Consider the following 20,052-nt stretch of genomic DNA (forward strand, 5'->3'; position numbering starts at 1 on the left):
TAATTTTGCAAAGAAAATCAAAGAAAAATAGGCAACAAAAATGTTTCAAATTCAGGGACTAGGAAGTATATGACAGAATAATGTTGCTTTTTCAAATGTGTAACTTTTTTTTCCCATTGCTGTCTCCACTGGAAAAAGTTTAGATAGTGTAATTTTTCTCCTTTTATTTTTTTAAGCTTCTCCTATCACTGTTGAGTTATATGAAAATGACCTTATGTTTTGTTTTCCTTCTTATTACACAGATTGCAATTAGTCATTTTTCTTAATTTCTTAAAGTTTTTAATTAAATCAGACAGTTTCTAGTGACGTGATGCATTGACATTGACTATCATTGATAACAGTGATTATCATTCTCAATTCTTGGAGATGTTACACAGACAAATATGAAAAAGTTATGATAATTATTTGGGGAACGTTGCTTATACTAGAAAATATTAATTTATGTGGCTAAGTTAGCATAGCAAATTAAATATGTGTTAAGATGTGTTCTGTATGTAGGTCAAGTTATTTTAAAAATCTGTGAGATAATGGAAACTAATCTTACTTTGTGAGGAAAAAATACTTTTATTATATTCAAGAAAGATGGCTAATTTTGCTTCTTTGTCTATACTAAATTGGCTATATGTGTGTGAAAAGTCCTGTAAATTTTTCCTTGTATTTCCCCCTGTAAAATTGAAATCTTAATATTTATATCTTCTAACATTAGAGTAATATAGTGAGGTCCATTACATATTACAGAATTTTACTTCACCAGAAGAGAAGCTCTAAAACATTCCAAATTACTATTATTGTCATAGCCCATTACTATTCATCTTAATGGCTAAGCCTATCATATATTTGTATGAGAATCAGAGTTTCCAATTTATATTGTAACTGTAGCTGACCATCTTAAAGCATTTTACACAAGTCTAATAACTCTTGTTTGGGACAGTAACAAAGAATAAGGTCTTCAACATGAATGAGTGTAGTGAAATAGCAGTAACAAATTTGCTCTTAAATTTCTCCTAGCTTTCCTGTTATTTGAGTAAGTATATGAAATTCAAGATAAATGCATAAAAAATTGAAACAAATTGTGGATGCTAGTGTAAATTACAACTAATATTTCCACTTGGAATATTTAGATGGTAAACGTTTTAAGATCAACACATTTTATGGTGTGAATAGCGAAGAAAGTGTGTAATGAAGAAATCAGAGTGACATTTCTACCTCATTAAATGACTTTAAAGTGCCTGAAATCAAAGTAAAGAAACTTTGGGAGGCAAGTAGCACATTTCATTTAATGTTCAGGAAATTTGCTGTACACTCAACTTGGCCCAGCATAGGTAGCTTACAGATCCTACGGAATTTGAAAGGGAGAATCAAGCTGACAGTATATTTGAAATTTACTACTACTATTTAACAGAATGATGTTAAAATTCCATTATCTTAAAATAGAGTAAACTATCCAGGAGAAATGTTATACTTGAATAAACTTAACTAAAGTTTGTCATTCAGCACCTTTTTAAGGAAAATTACAAGGAGCACAGTATATGATGGTGAGCACAGTTCTTGCCTTGAAGGTGAGATTGGAGGGGAAGGGGTGCAAACCAGGCAAGCTAACAGGTAATTGTGATAAGGATCAAGACTGCTGCCTATGGGACTCAGTAGAAGGGCTACAGGCAGAGGGAGGAAAGGAGATTCTGATGATCAACTTGAGTACCCTGATGCTAGATACGTCCCTGAAGGCACCATATGGCTGGCGGATGCTGTGATAAATCTCTAATGAGGAGAAGCCCAGAGTACTCTGGGAAAACAAACCTAATCTTGAAGTTAGAAAAATATTCTCTAGCACAAGGTGCCAATACCTAAATCAAGAGCAAAAGGATAAGGAGGTGTTAAAAGACAAAAATATGGGAACTGGGGTGGGGTTTTGAAAGAACATTGTATCAGATGAAGCAGATATCTCTTTAAGAAAGGCCTGGAGGCAAGAGAACACATAAAACTTTCTGGAAGTTTTAAGAGAACACAAGCCTCTTAAAGGAGGTCAGTCAAGAGAGGATATCCCTGATATTTAACATTCTGTACTGTGGGAACAATGCAATTAGCATAATCCCATTTTGGTTCTCAGGCTCTTCTAGGCCAGATCAGGGTGGGGAAAAGTCAGTGGAAACCAACAGAGCATGAAGCTACAAAACAAAGTGTGTCCTTTGTGCTGTGATGCCTTATGTCCCAGGTTTGATTCGTACCTTACAAAACAAATGAAATTCTAAGCACGTTCTCTGAAGGTCTCAATTTAGAGTCTATTTTTCAGATGATATTTTTAAAAAATGTTTATTTACTTTTAGAGAGACAGAGCACATGCAAGTGGTGGGGTAGAGGCAGAGAGAGGAGAGAGAATCCCAAGTAGGTTCTGCACTGGCAGGGGAAGCCCAACATGGGCTCAATCTCACCATGAGATCATGACCTGAGCCAAAATCAAGTCGGATGGTTACCAGACTGAGTTACCCAGGCGTCTACAGAAGATATATTTTTTTTTTATAAACTACTTTTGGAGGGATAGAATTGAAAGAGAGTGGACTCTGCCCTTTTTCTGTAAGTCTTGGATCTATGAGAGGATGATTCAAAGTCAAGAACTATGAATATGTGTGTGTAAAAGTAGGGACTTAAATGATACACATCAAATCCATGGCAGTGCTTAGTTCTTAAGAAGGAAGATGGAATCTGGAACAGAGAAAGAATGTGTTTTATATATCTTCATATTTAAAAATCAGAAAAATTGGGAGAAAATATTAGCATTTAATTTGAGTCATGAGAACTCAAGTTTGTTATATTATCTCCCATTATCTTCTCTCTTTTTTAAAATAAATAATAATCAGGTTCCTCTTAGTTGATGTTTGGCTCTTTAGGGGCCCCATATACATTCATCTCTGCCACTTTTCATAGCCACAAACCTCAGTTTAGTTGAGAAAGCAAAACCTATCACCTCCTCTTTTTTTTTTATTTCACTAATTTTGTGATTATGCCCCCTTTGAGGTGAGTTGATTTCTAATGTGACCACATTAATGTTACCGTTCCAATTTAAAAATCCAACCAAGTCATCAAAGAGCCTCTTTCCCCACCTTTTCTAATACAGACATGTTCCAATCTACCCACCCATCCCAGTATTTTCATCTTTGTGAATCTGATAGCTTGAAATGCTAATAATAACTTAATTGAATGATATTTTTGTGCCATATATTGTGCTAGGAAGTTTCGATGTTATTCAGTCACCTCAGCACTATTATTTGCTCCATATTATAGGTAAGGAGACAGATTTATAGAAATTCAGAGTATCACCTGCAGTTGCACAACTATTAAGATGTGTGACTGAGATCCAAACCCAGCCAGTTAGGTCTCCAGAGTCCAAGCTCTCAACCACTTTGTTAGACCTCTTCCTGGTATTGTTTTAAAATTACATTTATTTGATTACTAGTGAGGCTGCACATTTGTTTATCAAGAATCCTGTCTCCCAAATGCTTAGAAGGAGAGACAGTATAACGTAGTGATTAAAAGCAGGGGATTTAACATTAGATTCTATCTTGTCAAATCTGGTTTTAACACTTACTAACCATGACCATAAGTAAATTGCTGTCTGAAGTGAAATTAACAATATAGCTACCTAGAGTTGTGGTAAAGGGTAAATGTGAGAGATATATCAGATGCTTACGTGAGTGGCTGGTACATCATAAGCAAATAATAAATATAAAAGTAGTCTATTAATACATTGTTATTGTTGTTTTTTTGTGGTGGTTGTTAAGGATATCAGACTAAGCAGACAAGAGTGTAAATAAAAATAAATTTTGTTTGGGCCAGAAAAAAGAACGAACACTGTTTCTTTGTTCCCTAAATTCCACGTGCCTATTAGTCTTTTACACATAACCTTAAAGAACATTAACTTCACCCAGTTGCCCTTTGATTGAACATGTCAATCCTGGGATTAGACCAGAAAGACATTGACTCATTGACTAACTCATTGTTTGTTGATTTTTGGACTCTGTGCTAGACACTGTTTTAGGCAGACCTCTGAGACTCTGTTGGGCTATCCTTAATCCATAACCTAGACATTCATCAAAATCTCTTGATATGTCAATAGACAATAGTGAATGAATATTTCTATAACTTAAAATGACCAACTAGTCTAACAATTTGTCAGGAAGTATTATAATTTTGTATAATCCCTTAGAAAGTTTATGTCAGTGTACTCAGATTTCTTTTAGAGATTCACAAAATGACATATATATTTTTTATTCCTCAGGGCTCATCAATATACCTGCAGTGGCCCTTGGAATATTCTCTGGGGGAATAGTTATGAAAAAACTCAGAATCAGTCTGTATGGAGCTGCAAAACTCTACTTGGGATCATCTGTTCTTGGGTACCTCCTATTCCTTTCCCTGTTTGCACTGGGCTGTGAAAATTCTGATGTGGCAGGACTAACTATTTCCTACCAAGGGTATGTTCACTCATTAAGTTATCTGAGGACATTGGCTTGTTTAATAAAATTATTGATAGAATTTCAAAATAAGATAATTTGATTTTAAGCATCCTAACTATGAGAAGGAAATTATTGTTTTATTGTGAAATAGCTGACTGTACTTTGACATGGAAACTGTTATTGTCACCAAAATCTGTCATCTCCTTTGAATTTGGTTGTCTAAGAGAAATTATTAAAAATACTAAATCTACATCTTACTTTAGGGAAGCAACGTAATAGTGGAAAATACAGACCTTGAATTTTGCCTCTGCCCATTATTAGTGAAGTGACATTGTATAGATCATTTAATCTAATCAAGTCTCAAATTTTTAAATAAGAATTATAGCTACCTTATAAAATTTTGTAAGCCTTAAGCAAGATAATATACACGGAAGTGATTAGTACTTGCCTGGCACAAAATCAATGAGCCATTTGTAAACAATTTTTTTTTTCTTTGAACACTTGGATAACTGGAAAGGTCTCTGTGACACTTTTTGTTCTCTCTGTTATACTCAAATCATGTGAAGTTTCAGGAAAGAATGCTATTCCTCAGCCCAGTAACCCACACAACAGCTCTCTTTAGCTCTTTGCAGTTGGTCAAGGGAATATTTATTATGCTCTCAAACCTATGCCATCTTATGTAAGGTAGATGATTAATTTTCTTAGTTTCCAGGGTCTATCACTCCTAATACAAAGCTGGATCTTGAAGAAACTACTCTGTCTTTTCCTTTCAAGAGTCCTTGATATCACTCTACCTCTGAACAAGAGTTCCCAGAGGTAGCTCTCTTCATTCTTCCACCTAATTATGCATTTTCTATTAAAAAAAAAAGTTATTAAGCCGCTACTATGTGCCAAGCCTATCACTGTGACTGCACTGCCTGACTGCCTAAAACTCTGCTGATCTAATGTTCTGTCTTCTGCTAGTTCAGGTGCCTCTTATTTACTGTTTGCTCTCCAGCTTTCTTCCTATACCTCCTTCCAAGCTCACCTATCTGTCTTGTTTCCATATTCCAGTCTCCAGCACCTTCATTAACCTGGTTTCTCCTGCTGTTAAGTGAACATCAACTACACTTTTCACCATCTAAAATGTCCAGGAAAATTAGTGACTGCCAAGTTTATATACCATTGCTCCTGGGAGTTACCGCAGTAATGTTAGACTTAACTGAGTGTAGCATTGACTTGGTAATAGTCAGCAATGTAGATTAAGGACATTAATTATCAATAGGAATTGCAAGAAGATTCTAAAGAGAGTAGTAGCTCTGTGTTATCTTTAACTGTCCCTATAATCCTAATGGTAGATGGACAGTGGTAAAGTACTTTGTATTTTGCAATTTACAAAACAGCATAACTTTCATTATCTCACTTGTATCCTCAGACCATCTTTATGAGGTAAGTTTTGTTATCCTCGTTTAAAGGAAAATGTGTTTAGAAAGGTCAATTATCTCGTCAACATATAATATTCTGTCTACCGCATCATGCTGTCTTGAAGCCAGAAGCAAACACATAAACAGTCACTAACTTTTGAAGTTCAAATAAAAGTATACCCACAAAATAAATGATTAAATATTTTTAAACAAAGAAAAGATAATATATTCATTGCATGAGTACTAGCCCTTGAAAGCAGTCACCTTGAAAGACAATAACTACATTGCAATAATGCTATCATTGTTAAAACATTCTAAAACTCCTCTTTTGCAATTGCTTACCATATATTTCAGAATATTCTCAGTAATGGCAAAGATTTAACCTTACAAGTAGCTTTGCTATTGGAAGCTGCCAAAAGCAATGGCAGCATACCATGAAAAAGCTCTTCCATCCAGCATGACTATTTTGAAAGAAAAATCTCATTCAAGTATAAGCATTCTGACTTATTTGATTAAACTTATCTTAAAATTTTAAATAACAACACTGTAAGCACATCCTTTGTAAAATATGCAACTAATTTCCACTACAAGATTGTCCTAGATGATAAATGTAACTTATGTTTAGTAGATAACATGATTGGCCTTATAAGATACAACATGCTCCCCAGGGATTATCCTCAGTTGCTTTGTTCCACAAGGCTATTTTGATTCTGGACACTCAACAGGAACCTTGTAGACAGCTTTAGATGTGGTAATGGAAGAAGCTTTTCTTCTGTAATATTGAGAGTAAGTTTGATGTTATACCCGAATTTGGAATCCAGAGACTTGGAAGAGTTCTCATTTTGAAGTTTGTCACTAATAAACATTGTGAAATAGAGCCAATAATTTGCCCACTTTGGACCTGATTTTCCTGATCTACCAAATGAGAAGTTGACCTAGATCTCCCCCAAAACTCTTTCAGCACCAGACTTCTGAGACCTTAGTCCTACAATATCCATAGTGGCCTGATTCTAAGCTTTCAAGGCATTTATTTATACTGTTAGATACTACCAACAGTCTCAATTAATTTAACGATTAGCGCCTTATGGAAGAGAATGGTTGAAATATTCCTACAAGATTTCTCAGGAAGCCTGTTTATACCCTTTTATTCTGTCTGAAGACATCTCAGAGGCTTTCATTTTTATGTTTGAGGTAACCACATGCACAGGAGTTCTACCAGATGGAATATTCCATCAGTTACGAAATTATAATTGCAATCATTATATGAAATACCTCTTAGAAGGAGGGGCCAAAATGACTGATTTTTCCCCTCCAAAATAGAATAGCATTTTACTTCGACTTACCAGAAATCTGGTTTCTTAACAGCATATATCCCAAATTGTTCTTAGTGCTGGAGATACAGGAGTTAATAGAAACAAACAGTTCCTGCCCCCACTCAGTATACATGATAGTGTATGTGGGTTTTTTGTTGTTGTTGTTTTGGTTTTAAGTCTCTCAAATACTTCAGGGAAAAAATGAGAGGAGAATAAGCAAATAAATAGATTCAAAACAAGAGAGAAAAAGCAAAGAATGATGGAGTGCCAAGGGATGAAAAATAAGGTACAGGTAGAAGAGAAATACCATTGCATAAGTACCCCCTCAGAAGAATAAAGGAATATGAAAAGAGCAAGGAGAATAAGAGTAGAAGGGTTAGGTAATTCAGGTGAGAGGAAGAAATAGATGTGAAAGAGAAGGAATACTGGGAGAGTTAAAAGGGGAAGGTAGGACAGAATGACAGAGAGGGAGAGAAAAGAGAGAAGACAATCAAAATTATGTAAAGGGAGTGATTAAAACAAAAAGCCAGCTCCTTAAGGGCATATATTCTCATTCATATTTGTAACTCTCTTCTCTCTTCCCCAAGCTAGCACTTAGAAGGCTTCCACAAAATTTTTGAACACATGAACAAATGAATGGGTAAGTCATTGAAAAAGCATGTGCAAGAGAGTTAGAAAGAATGCCTTAAGATATGGATGAGCTACGTAGTGTGGGAGATTATGAAAGAGAAAAAGAGAGAGAGAAAAGTTAGATGAACTGGCAATACATTTATTAGACAGACAAATAGGATATGTAGCTCTCCAAACCAAGGTCTGTTGAAATAATGTTGACTGCTTGTTTTTTTTTCTTTCACCACACCATCAGCAATGTCCATTCTACTGATGCTTAGACAACAATTCTGAAGGAAATTTACACACATGCACGCATGTACATGCATACACTACTTGCAGTGCATTTCAGTAATGTCATAAATCACTCTAAAAGTTTATTTCTTTTCTGCCTTGTTAGCCATCTTCCTACATCTTTGCATAGGAATATATTAGAAGGTCCTAGACACTGTCAATTTTAGTAAAAACCATAAACCTGGAACTGGATATTATGTGAAGTTGTAAACTTCTAAAGATAACTTTCAAGAGAAAGCTGCTTAAAAGTAGACTCACATCTAATCATCAGAAGTTGGCATTTCCGATGACAGTTGTGTTTCCAAAAGGCAAACTCTGTTGGCAGTGCCATTTATATCATTCAAGAACATTGATTTTTGAAAATATTAGGGTGCTGCCTGCTTAAGAGGTAATATTTTATACTGTTACATTTCTTTTCAGAACCAAACCTGTCTCTTATCATGAACGAGCTCTCTTTTCAGATTGCAACTCAAGATGCAAATGTTCAGAGACAAAATGGGAACCTGTGTGTGGCGACAATGGAATCACATATGCATCGGCATGTCTCGCTGGCTGTCAGACCTCCACCAGGAATGGACAAACTATGGTAAGAAAGCCCTAATGTGTGTGTTTGTGATGCCTGCGACAATACATAACCACACAGCTCTGCAGGGGCTCAGGGACAAACCCAGCAGCAGACTGCACTTATAGCAGACCTGGCTCTTACTCTACCCTTGTTCTTTTGTATGGAGACAGGAAACATCACCGTTGCTAGTGGACTAGAGTTGTTGAAAGAATTAGGATAAGAATTAGAATCATGAAACATGTTGGAAGAGCCTTGCAATGATGTAAGCTAGTTCTCTCATTTTGCTTATGAGGAATCTTAGCCTCAAATGAGAAAGTCTTGGTCATAAGATCATATGATAAGGTCTGCATTGGGATCCATGTTTCCTGACCTCAAAACCAGTGGTCCTTGGAGGTTTTAGGGAGAGGACAAATAGAGGTCAGTGTTAGAAAGTCTAGTCCAAGAGGTCTAAATCCAGGGATCACAAATTGAGGAGATTGATGATTCCAAACACTCTGCCTGAGAAATCAAGCTGATGTGTGTAATAATGAAGAGAGTAGGGGGCTCGAATGAAGGGGTTCTATAAGATGGATGAGGGAGTTGAGGTTGGAAATAAATATAAGAAATCAGTTGTGAAGGATATTAAGTACTTAACGCATTAAGACTCTTTCTCCAATCACACCTTTATGTTTCTGCCCCAAACATAGACTCTTCCTTAGTACAAACATGTACTCTCTGTATATATGGCTAGGGGTCAGACTGCTGTCTACTTGTGCTGATGAAATCTGCCTGTATTTGACAGTCCTGGAGGGCTGAAAATTAACCCACATGTCTATTTGCATATGCTTATCAACTAGATAAGAATGCTTAGGCAAAGACATCTGTAGACACAGAGTAACATGTTGATTTTCTCTGTTTATTGTTATTTTGACATTTTATTCAGAACATGAAGGATTGGCCTCTAGCAACAGTAAATAGGACTACTTATCCATCTGAAATCTGAGCGTTTTTTTACTTCCTCTTCCCTTCCCTCTCTCCTTTCTCCCTCCCTCCCTTCCTCTCTCTCTCTCTTTCTCTCTCTCTCCCTCCCCCTTTCTCCCTTTTCTTCCTTTCTTTCATTCTTTCTTTCTTCTCTTTCTCTCTTTCCCATCCTCCTCCTCCTTCTTGTCTTTCAGCTACTACTTTTTTGTCCAAACTGCTTGGAAGTTTTCTTTGACTAGAACTTCCACTTATTGAAGGCATTCATGCCAGAAACTAAGAAAGGTGCTTTAAAAAAATGGATTTAAATATCATGGTCTTCAAGTGATTGGGTATTACTTTACTTTTTTTTCCATATGTGAGAACTGAGGCACTGAGATGCCTAAACTCGCATATCTTGTATGAAGCAGAGTCAAAGTTCAGAAGCCTTTTACCTGGCATTAAAAAAAAAAAAAAATCAATGTTGCTACTCTTCCTTGAAAAGGAAAGCCAACTTTATTTCATTGTTTATCTAAAAATTCACAAACTCTTTTGTTTTTTGTTTTTTAATTTTTAATGTTTATTTTTTGAGAGAGAGAGAGGGAGAGAGAGAGAGAGAGAATGATCAGGGGAGGGGCAGAGAGAGAGGGAGACACAGAATCCGAAGCAGGCTCCAGGCTCTGAGCTGTCAGCACAGAGCCCATCATGGGGCTCGAACCCACGAACTATGAGATCATGACCTGAGCTGAAGTCGGACGCTCAACCGACTGAGCCACCCAGGCGCCCCATCACAAACTCTTTTGTGATAAAAGTGACAACTCATAATATATACACATTTATACATGAAATTTACAAAAATAAACTAATAGGGATTATAAAAGTTGCCTTTATGTCCAAGATTTAGTTGAGGTTTATTTTTTCAGGTTTTTCCCCCCTGGTAACCATTATAAAGTCCTGTCTTCAAATTGTGCCCATTTATTTAACAAAGTTTTATTGAGTGCCTGAGGACCCGTTTTAGGTCCTCATGTACAGTGTACATGTACCATGATGAGAAAGCGGACAGTTTCTGCCAGAGGTTTCATTCTAGTGGGGGTATATGATTTAAAAATAAATGATTATATAATATTCTAATGGGTAGTGATAAGCACTGTAAAGAAAAGATAGATTAAAGGATGGAGAGATGGGGTAGTCTTTTGAATGGGTAGTCATGGAAGCCCTCTCTAATGAGCAGAGACCTGAGGTATGTGTGCCAACCTTATAGCTATCTGGCAGAGCTTCCCAGCAGAGAAAACAGCAAGGCTATGAGACGTGGGTAAACTTGCCATGGTTGAGGGTTTGCAAGGACACAGTGGAAGCCCATTTGTGTGGCTGAAACAGAGGAAGAGGGGGAAGATCATTGAAGAGTGAGGTTAGAGCAGAATCCATGATAGTGTGTAAGCCACTATGATTTTGGATTTTATACAACAAGTGTGATAAGAAGCTATTGGAAAGCTGAGAATAGTGACTGCCATTTTTAAAGGCTCACTTTGGTTACTATGTGGGTAACAGATGATAGCTGGATAAGAGTGGATGTAAGTTGAGTGTAAAGAGATCATTGCAATAACCAAGACAAGAAATAATGGTGGCCTAGACTTGGAAGTGGCAGAGAAAGAGATAAGGTATGATTGGATTTACTAGGACTTACTGAGAGATTGTTCTGTGATGTCACTAGTTTGAAGACCAACCACCTTCTGTTTGGATAAAAAAAAAAAAAAAAGTTATCTATATAGATTTTACTTTGCTTGATATACCCTAACACCAAGAAGTAAAAGAATATTTACCTTATTGTTTATATAATACATATATATTATACTGTGAGGTCTTTTAAAATGAATACTTATCTTCAACTTTATTCAAATGTTAACTCAATAATTGGGACTCTTTTCTGTTGTGTTACAGATGTTTTATAACTGCACCTGTGTGGGAATTGCAGCCTCAAAGTCAGGAAATTCCTCAGGCATGATGGGCAGATGTCAAAAAGATAATGGATGTCCCAAAATGTTTCTGTATTTCCTTGTAATTTCAGTCATCACATCCTATACTTTATCCCTAGGTGGCATACCTGGATACATATTGCTTCTAAGGTGAACACTGATTTCCCTGCCCCAATTTTAATATAATACTATAATCATCTAGAGGATTGATTTCAAATTCTGATCTATGGAATTATGATTCCTTATAGCTCTTTTAGGGAACTTGTCCCACATCCTTGTTCTAGTTTTATCCTTTTCCCACTTTGGGCTTTTATGTAAATATATGGTTGAAGTTTTTCTAGTTAAAATTTTTCAGATCAGTTTTTCAGATCAGAGCGATGTCAGTGCCTATATCACTGTAGCTACTTAAAAACAGTATGCTATTTCTAATGGTGGCAGTAATATTAACCAGTGTAGACTAAGTGTGTGTGTGTGTGTGTGTGTGTGTGTGTGTCTGTGTGTCTGTGTGTCTGTGTGTGTGTGTGTCTGTGTGTGTGTGTGTGTGTTTAAGATTTTATTTTTAAGTAATCTCTTTACCCAATTGTGGGGCTCGAATTTACAACCCTGAGATCAAGAGTTGCATGCTTTACCAACAAAGCCAACCAGGTGCCCCTAAACTAAACCTGTTTTAGATTAAACATGGTTTCACTGAATTATTGGTGATAAAATTTTAAAATACTTTAAAGATTCATTTAATACCACAGTGTTTCACATTTATTATTTTAATCTGTAAGGTTTTTTTTCTTGTTCTGACTGGAATTATCTGTGTGTGGGGGGGGGGGAGGTGTTCATGATTTTTTAATCAATTTTCTCTAATTCATGAATATATGTTAATGACCCCAAGGGTTTTTGCTTATAAAACACTAAAATAATTTTTAAAACTGTGCACCACTTTTGCACATTAAGTGGACATCTAAAAATTTATCATAAGTTTAATAGTAATTAAGCATTGATTTCCAGTATATTATAAATATTTACATTTACAAATATAATGATTTTATTTTATTTATTTTATCTTAAAGTATACTTATTTTGAGAGAGAACACTAGTGAGGGAGGGTCAGAGAGAGAGGGAGAGAACCCAAGCAGGCTTCACGCTGTCAGCACAGAGCCCAGTAAGGGTCTCCATCTCATGAACGATGAGATCATGACCTCTGCCCAAATCAGAAGTTAGACACTTAACCAACTGAGACACCCATGCACCCCCAAAAATATGATGATTTCAATGTAGATCACTCTTTTAAATGTAATCAGTGGGAATCTAGAAAAAAAGATTAGATAACTAATATCATCTAACTTTAAATTATACAAAAAATCTTTTACAGTAAATATCTTACATATTTCTTCTCCTTGTGCTTCTATCTTCATTCAACTTCCCTATAGGCTTCTCATCTGTTGTAATATAAGTTATTTTTGAATATTTTTTATTGATTCTCCTATCATAGAGCTCTGTTAAAAAAGTGTATAAATTCAAACTTTAAAATATTAGTTTCATAACTAGTATGGTCATTGATAAATTTTTTATTATGAAATTAGCCTTGCAAATATTACTATTATACAATTAATCAAAATAACCTAAAAATATTACAAATATTGATAAAATTATTAAACATAAAACATCAAATTTATTGGAAACCAATCTTATGAGATGGATTAGGTGATTTTTAAACTAAGTCATAAGATTAAAGGATGAATATTATATTATTCTAAAATTAAATTAATCAAAAGTATTATATACATCTTTAATTTCCCACAGTATATTATGGAAATTGATTAGGAAAGATAAAAAATAGAACCTGACATCCACAAATATGTTCTTCACAAAAGGGCTTAAGGAGAACCTGAATAATTGTTTTTTCAAATGGGAGCATGATTTAGAAAGCATTGCCCCAGAATTCTCAGACCAGAATTGTTCTTCACTATATTTTTTTTATAGTGCTTTTGTTGTTTTTAGGTGCATTAAGCCACAACTTAAGTCTTTTGCCCTGGGAATCTACACCTTGGCAATAAGAGTTCTTGGTAAGTATAATTTATGTTTTAATTACGATAGCCATGATAAATGTATTTTGAATACCTTTCTATGTATTTTTATAGAATTATCATGCATAACTACATAATATAGGTGGTTAGATGCATATCGTTTTCCCTTCCTTCCTTCCTTCCGTCCTTCCGTCCTTCCGTCCTTCCGTCCTTCCTTCCTTTATTCTCTCCCATCCTTTGTTCTGTAAATATTTCTTGAGAGCCAGTGCTCTGCCCATGGTATAATAAAGGGATTTTGTGAAATTAGTGACATTTTTCGTTTAATAATCTTGTCTCTTCCAGCATTGGTCTATTGTCAAAAAGTTTATTCTTATTATAAAAAAGCCCTCTGAGAATAAAGGAAGATATGAATCAGTAAGAAAGACTGAAGCTTTAATATATTTTTTTTTCAGTTATTAAAATTGAAGGAATTCTTTTGAGCTACTCTCAATGCTAGGATGTATCATTTGTTAGAAATATCAGTTCATTCATGCAATCAAAACAGTATGGCTTTGAGTTGACAATTTTCTAAATGTAATTGGAATGTTTTTTACTAGCTAGAAGATTTTTCAATATGCATTTAACTCCATAGAAAATAGAGTTAATGAATCGGATAAATTTTCTATCTGTACAAAGTTTATATTCTAAAGAAGAAAGTGAAACAATCATAAATATTCCTCTGTAATTTAACAGAAAAGAAATACTAGAGAGAAAAATAAACTCAGATCTTTAAAAAATCTGAAAATAAATAGATCTTGATATGAAATGGGTATATATGAAGATACAGTATGGCTGCAATATGAAGATGCCATCATGGCTGGCTTTAATTCTATGACCTAAAAACAAAGATTATCTTGAAAAATGTCAGATTATCGAGCCTGAAGTATGTCCCTAGCTGGAATTGGTTTCTATACCTACCTCCCTTTGGAAATGTAATGTAACCTACACTGTGCAAAAGATTTCTACTGGCTGGCTCAGTAGAGCATGTGGCTCTTGATCTCAGGGTCATGAGTTCAAACGCCATGTTGGGCATGGAGTCTACTTAAAAAATAAATAAATAAAAATAAAGTATAAAAAAAGAAATGATTCATAAAATTGATTTCATAAAAATATATCCAGTCAAACCTTGGTTTGAGAGCATAATTCGTTCCAGAAACATGCTTGTAATCCAAAGCATTTGTATATCAAAGCGAATTTCAAGAACCATTGGCTCAGTTGTGATCATGTGATGTTTGGCATCACATACTACTCAGATTGCAAGACATTGCTCATTTATCAAGTTAAAATTTATTACAAATGTTTGTTCATCTTGCAGAACACTCACAGAACAAGTTGCTCTCAATCCAAGTTTTTACTGTACTTGAAAATGGCAAAAATATCATAAGCAAAGTCAAAAGGCAAATGATCAACTGGGAACAATTTTTTTTTGCAATTTATGTAACAAAAAATTTATAAAATCTCTGTGATAAAGAGAGCCTCTAGGTGTTAAGAACAAAAGGACCAACACGCAAGTTGAAAAATGGGTAGAAGATATGAATAGCCATTTCATAGAAAAAAATGTAAATGCCTCATATATAAAAAAATGTCAAACTCTCCCATAATAAGGAGAGCACAAATTGAAATTGCACTGATATAATATTTTTTGCTTATCAGATTTGCAAATTACCAAATGTTGTTTGCAATGTATGGGAAAATAGGTACACTTAAACATTACTTTTGAGCACATGGTACCATTTCTCAATGGTCTCAACACTCAATGGAGGGTTATGTGGCAATAACTAACAAAATTACATATAGATATATCTTTTGACCTAGCAATCCCACTTGTAGGCATTGATGCCAAAAATATGCTAGCAAAACTATGAAATAAGTCAAAGGTTATGAATGTCTCATTGTGGCATTATGTGTAATAGCAAAACTGCAGTCTAGTTGTCCATCAATATGAGATATTTAAATAAAGTATAGTGAACCCATATGATGGAATCCTATGGAGCTGTGAGGAAGAATGGGGAAAAAAATCTCTGTCTAATGTTAACAAGTAGATTAGTCAGTTCTAACTGCCATGACAGAATACCACAGACCGAAGGACTTAAACAACAGAAATTTATTTTCCCACGGTTCTGAAGGCTGGGAAGTCCAAAATGAAGGTGCCCACAGGCCTGGTCTTTGGTGAGATCTCTGAGACCTCTTTTCCTGGTTTATAATCAGCTGCCTTCTCACGGTGTCCTCACAAGCATCTTAGTCTGTGTACACATGGAGAGAGGGGGAGAGCTTTGGTATCTTTTCCTCTTCTGATTAGAACACCAGTCCTACTGAATTAAGTCCCTACTCTTATGGCTTCATTTAACCTTAATTATCTGCCTAATAACTCTATCCCCAAGTGCAGTCATATTAAGGTTAGGGCTTCAACATCTGAATTTTGGAGGGACATAATAGTCTATATACCAAAGGATACCCAGGATAGACTCTTAAGTGAAATGAAGTAAAATGTTGAACAATGTTCGTTGTATGATGTATTTGCTGTAAGAAGTATGGAAAAGTGGAAATATTATATGCATATGCAAATGTATTTGCTAATATTTAAAAAAAGAAACAAAGGAAGTATAAACTAAAAACATGATGATGATGATGGTGGTGGTGGTGACTGTAAGAGAAGAAAGGGAAAAAGAGAGGACAGGATGGAAAGTAGAGTTTGTAAATGTAACTCTTCTTTATGTTTTAATTTGAAATTATGGAAAGGTTTTCTATAATTAAAAAACAATGGAAAGAAACTAAGACATTTTTCAAACAAACTGAAACTAGCTGTATATCATATAAGAGGGCATAACCATAAAGAAAAACATTTAGACTTAAAAGGACATGATCATTACCAAATCCACATAGCCTCACTACATTTTGCAGTCTTATCTTTAATATTAACAGTGGTATTGTTATGTTGAACTATTACATATTTTTAGATAAAACAGATAAGATGTTAATATAATTGGAATCAGTATTTTCAGCCCAATAGAAGGGTGATAAAAGCATAAAATAGTAAAACCCATTCTTAAGTAATGGGAAGATGACCAGGAAAAGTAAGGTACACAGGGGTTAGGTTTGTTATGGAGATTTATTTATTTATTTATTTATTTATTTATTTATTTATTTATTTAAATTTTTTTTTAACATTTATTTATTTTTGAGACAGAGAGAGACAGAGCATGAACAGGGGAGGGGCAGAGAGAGAGGGAGACACAGAATCTGAAACAGGCTCCAGGCTCTGAGCTGTCAGCACAGAGCCCGACGTGGGGCTCGAACTCACTGACCGTGAGATCATGACCTGAGCCGAAGTCGGACGCTTAACCGACCAAGCCACCCAGGCGCCCCTGTTATGGAGATTTAGCTGTACACCTTCTCCTTTGCTAAAAGCCTCTTGGAATTAAGAATCATCCTTCTCTCCTTGGTACGGAGAGGGGGACCGTCTTACAAATGGAGATTTCTCTTATAAATGTAAATTTCCCTTACACAAGGAAACGCGTTCTATCTTCAGGGCTTCTCCTGTGCCTTCTGTTTCTCAAAATAACCTTTATGCCAGAGGAAGATGATGAGGTGGCATATCCCGGTCTCCTATAGGTACCCTATTACCTCCAAAGCAGTATTTTTTTTTTTTAGTTTGAAAGTAATTGGTTCCAGAGACTCATTCATTACAAAGATGTGTGTATATTTTTAGAAGCAATTGTTTGTTTTCCACACAGCAGGAATCCCAGCTCCCGTGTATTTTGGAATTTTGATTGACACTTCATGCCTCAAATGGGGATTTAAAAGATGTGGAAGTAGAGGATCCTGCAGATTATATGATTCAAATGCTTTCAGGTACCCTATCATCCTCATTCCTGCATCTCACTGCTACTTTGCACAATGAAGTTGGCAGTAAACATTCCTTATGTAGTTTCACTGCAGAATGATAATGTAACTAAGAGGTGTGTTCTATTTTATAGAATAATTTTATTATTCACTTGGCTAGACCTGTGTTTTTCCCCATTCCTAATCTCGACTCCCATCTTAAATGAGTAATCATTTTTTAAAAAATTCACAAAAGATTCCAGAATACAATAGAATTTGGCAACTTTATGCGCACAAGTGGGTAATTCTCTGGAGCTCAGAAGCATTTAAATTTAGGTCACATTTTGGGTTCAATTCTATTCTTTTTTAAACTGAGCCAAACTGTCCCATTTACGTCAGATATAATCCCCCTGGGCAAGAGTTGGATTTGGCTCTAAATCTGTCTAGCTTTTATTGCCAAACTGATGTTCAATTATTCCAGTACTTGAGATGCATAAAAGTAAAAGGTTTTTTCTGTGTGTATGAGTGTGTATGGAGCTGAGGGGCATGGCTTTTTCACTATGGTATCATTCAGTTCAGTTCATCCAACACTTAGTCCCCTTATTGCTTAAAGCAATGCTTCAATGGCTTAAAAGCAGGAAGGATTTTTTTTTTTTTTTAGATTTACAATCTGAGCATTTTCTGGAGAAATAAACTTGGTACTGAACTGTGTAAGTTGGAAGTTGGATGTGAATTGAGCCAACCATCTTAAATAAGTTTGTTTGATTTAATAGGCTTTGATGTTATGTGAGAAATTTATTTTGGTTTGAAAGGGACTTGATCTGTGTGTAGAATTTGTGCTTTGCTCACATTTGCTAAGGCTGCATTCACTTTAATGTAAAGACAATGTATTTCAGTCAGAGACTGAGTATGTGTACAAGGTGACCAGAATAAATCATTTAACCTGTCCTGTTTTATAATAGAATGAAGAACTAAAGTCTTCTTATTGAAGAAAGTGAATCAAACCTCATTCTGCTCTACTAAGAGCTCTTATTCTCCCTTAACATTGCTCCTTTTTTTTTTTTTTTTTTTTTTTTTTTTTTTTTTTTTTTTTGTAGAAGTGCACCTGGGCAAGTTTCAAGGGTAGGGTAACCACATAATTTATTATTCAACCTGGACACTTTTGAGAGTGAAAGGGGCACTATTAAAAAGTACACTGGGATAACACCAGCATAAGCTAGGACTGTTCTGGACAAATAGGCATATGGTCACCTGGTTTAAGGGAATAATTTACAGAGAGGATGGAACTGATTATGTAATTAGTAGTAACTAAAATTATGGCATCACTAAGAGATGGCTTTATATTAGTACACTGTCTTCAATAGTCTGCCTAATGTTCACAGAAAGCTCTTTTATAGCCACTGAATCTGCATTCTTAAGGAAAATCATCCTCATGATGGTTTCATTGGTAGATCGGTTTTATTGACATGATATTTATTGATTAACGTTGCCTTCCTTTCACACTTTAAAGTTGGATAGTTGCAATAATTGTGATTGAGCGTCTCTCTTCTTTTAGACACATATATCTGGGACTAACTGTGATGCTGGGCACAGTGTCTATTTTCCTAAGTATTGCAGTACTTTTCACTTTAAAGAAAAATTGTGTTTCAAAACATAGAAGCTTCAGAACCAAGAGAGAAGGAACAATGGTGTCTACAACAATCAGGAAGGAAAACTGTACTACAGATGATCATTTGCTACAACCCAACTACTGGCCAGGCAAGGAAACACAGCTTTAGAAAGATTACGACTTGAAGCCATGTTTTCTAATTTCTGGAAATTCTGCAAATAGATTTCAATCTAAAGGGTTTTAAAGTGTAATTTTTTTTCTCCTTTCAAAAGATGTCTTGGATTTTGACCCTAAGTATTAGATGACGTATCTGATAACAAATATAAGTAAACATATAACAGACAATGTAGATAATAAAGTTCATCTAAACCTTTTAATTCATTATATTATTTATATAAATTACTTATATTATTTACTCGTCCTGCTAAATTTTGCCTTGTGCCCATTGATATAGTAGCCGTATTTCTAGTAGAACAAGTGTCCTAATAGTCTAATGGCTGTGTGTAATTTCTAAACTGAGATACTTGTCAAGGGGGAGAGAATACTGTTAAAAAATTAAATTATATCTTGGCCTCCTTTAAATATGACCTTAATGCAGATGCTAGGATAGAGTCAGAACATGTAGAGAAAGATATTTTTAAGCTCTTCCTTTTTTTTTTTTTTTGGAATACAGTAATTGATACAGAAATGTATAGTGGCAAATAATCTTGGGAGATTAGAATTTTGGATTATTACCTATTCTACCATTCATTATATGTGCATTGTGTGTGATGCTTAAAGTGACCATGGTGGTAAAGTAATAAAATTAATATTAACATGCTTTATTGTCCTTCTATAAATTTAGTGGATTAAAAATATTGTTAATACAATACTGTCCCAATTTGAATGTAAGCTGTTCCACATGTATGCACGTGACGTGATCCTAAAACATATTTGAAAGTTGAATTTCTGAAAGTACAGTAGCCGTAGGTGTTATAACAGGAATGCAGACTGAGGGGTTGAGTGATGGTGTGGTTCTTG

At 35.0% G+C, this 20,052-nt stretch overlaps 1 protein-coding gene across 1 annotated transcript in view; it reads left to right on the plus strand.

Moving 5' to 3' along the window:
• The window catches only part of SLCO1C1 (solute carrier organic anion transporter family member 1C1), a 57,303-nt gene extending 37,459 nt beyond the window's left edge, over positions 1-19,844 (plus strand). The window contains exons 9-14 of the mRNA XM_047066016.1: positions 4,274-4,469; positions 8,491-8,656; positions 11,510-11,694; positions 13,537-13,601; positions 17,336-17,453; positions 18,979-19,844. Of these exons, the coding sequence (XP_046921972.1) occupies positions 4,274-4,469; positions 8,491-8,656; positions 11,510-11,694; positions 13,537-13,601; positions 17,336-17,453; positions 18,979-19,201 (953 nt within the window). The 3' untranslated portion in view covers positions 19,202-19,844. The remainder of the gene's footprint in view (positions 1-4,273; positions 4,470-8,490; positions 8,657-11,509; positions 11,695-13,536; positions 13,602-17,335; positions 17,454-18,978) is intronic.
• Positions 19,845-20,052: the final 208 nt, after the last annotated feature.

The sequence above is a fragment of the Lynx rufus genome, unplaced genomic scaffold, assembly GCF_022079265.1.
Source record: "Lynx rufus isolate CCGP_SWC_20201006 ecotype Redwood Valley unplaced genomic scaffold, mLynRuf1.p SCAF_7, whole genome shotgun sequence".
In the NCBI taxonomy this organism is placed as follows: domain Eukaryota; kingdom Metazoa; phylum Chordata; class Mammalia; order Carnivora; family Felidae; genus Lynx; species Lynx rufus.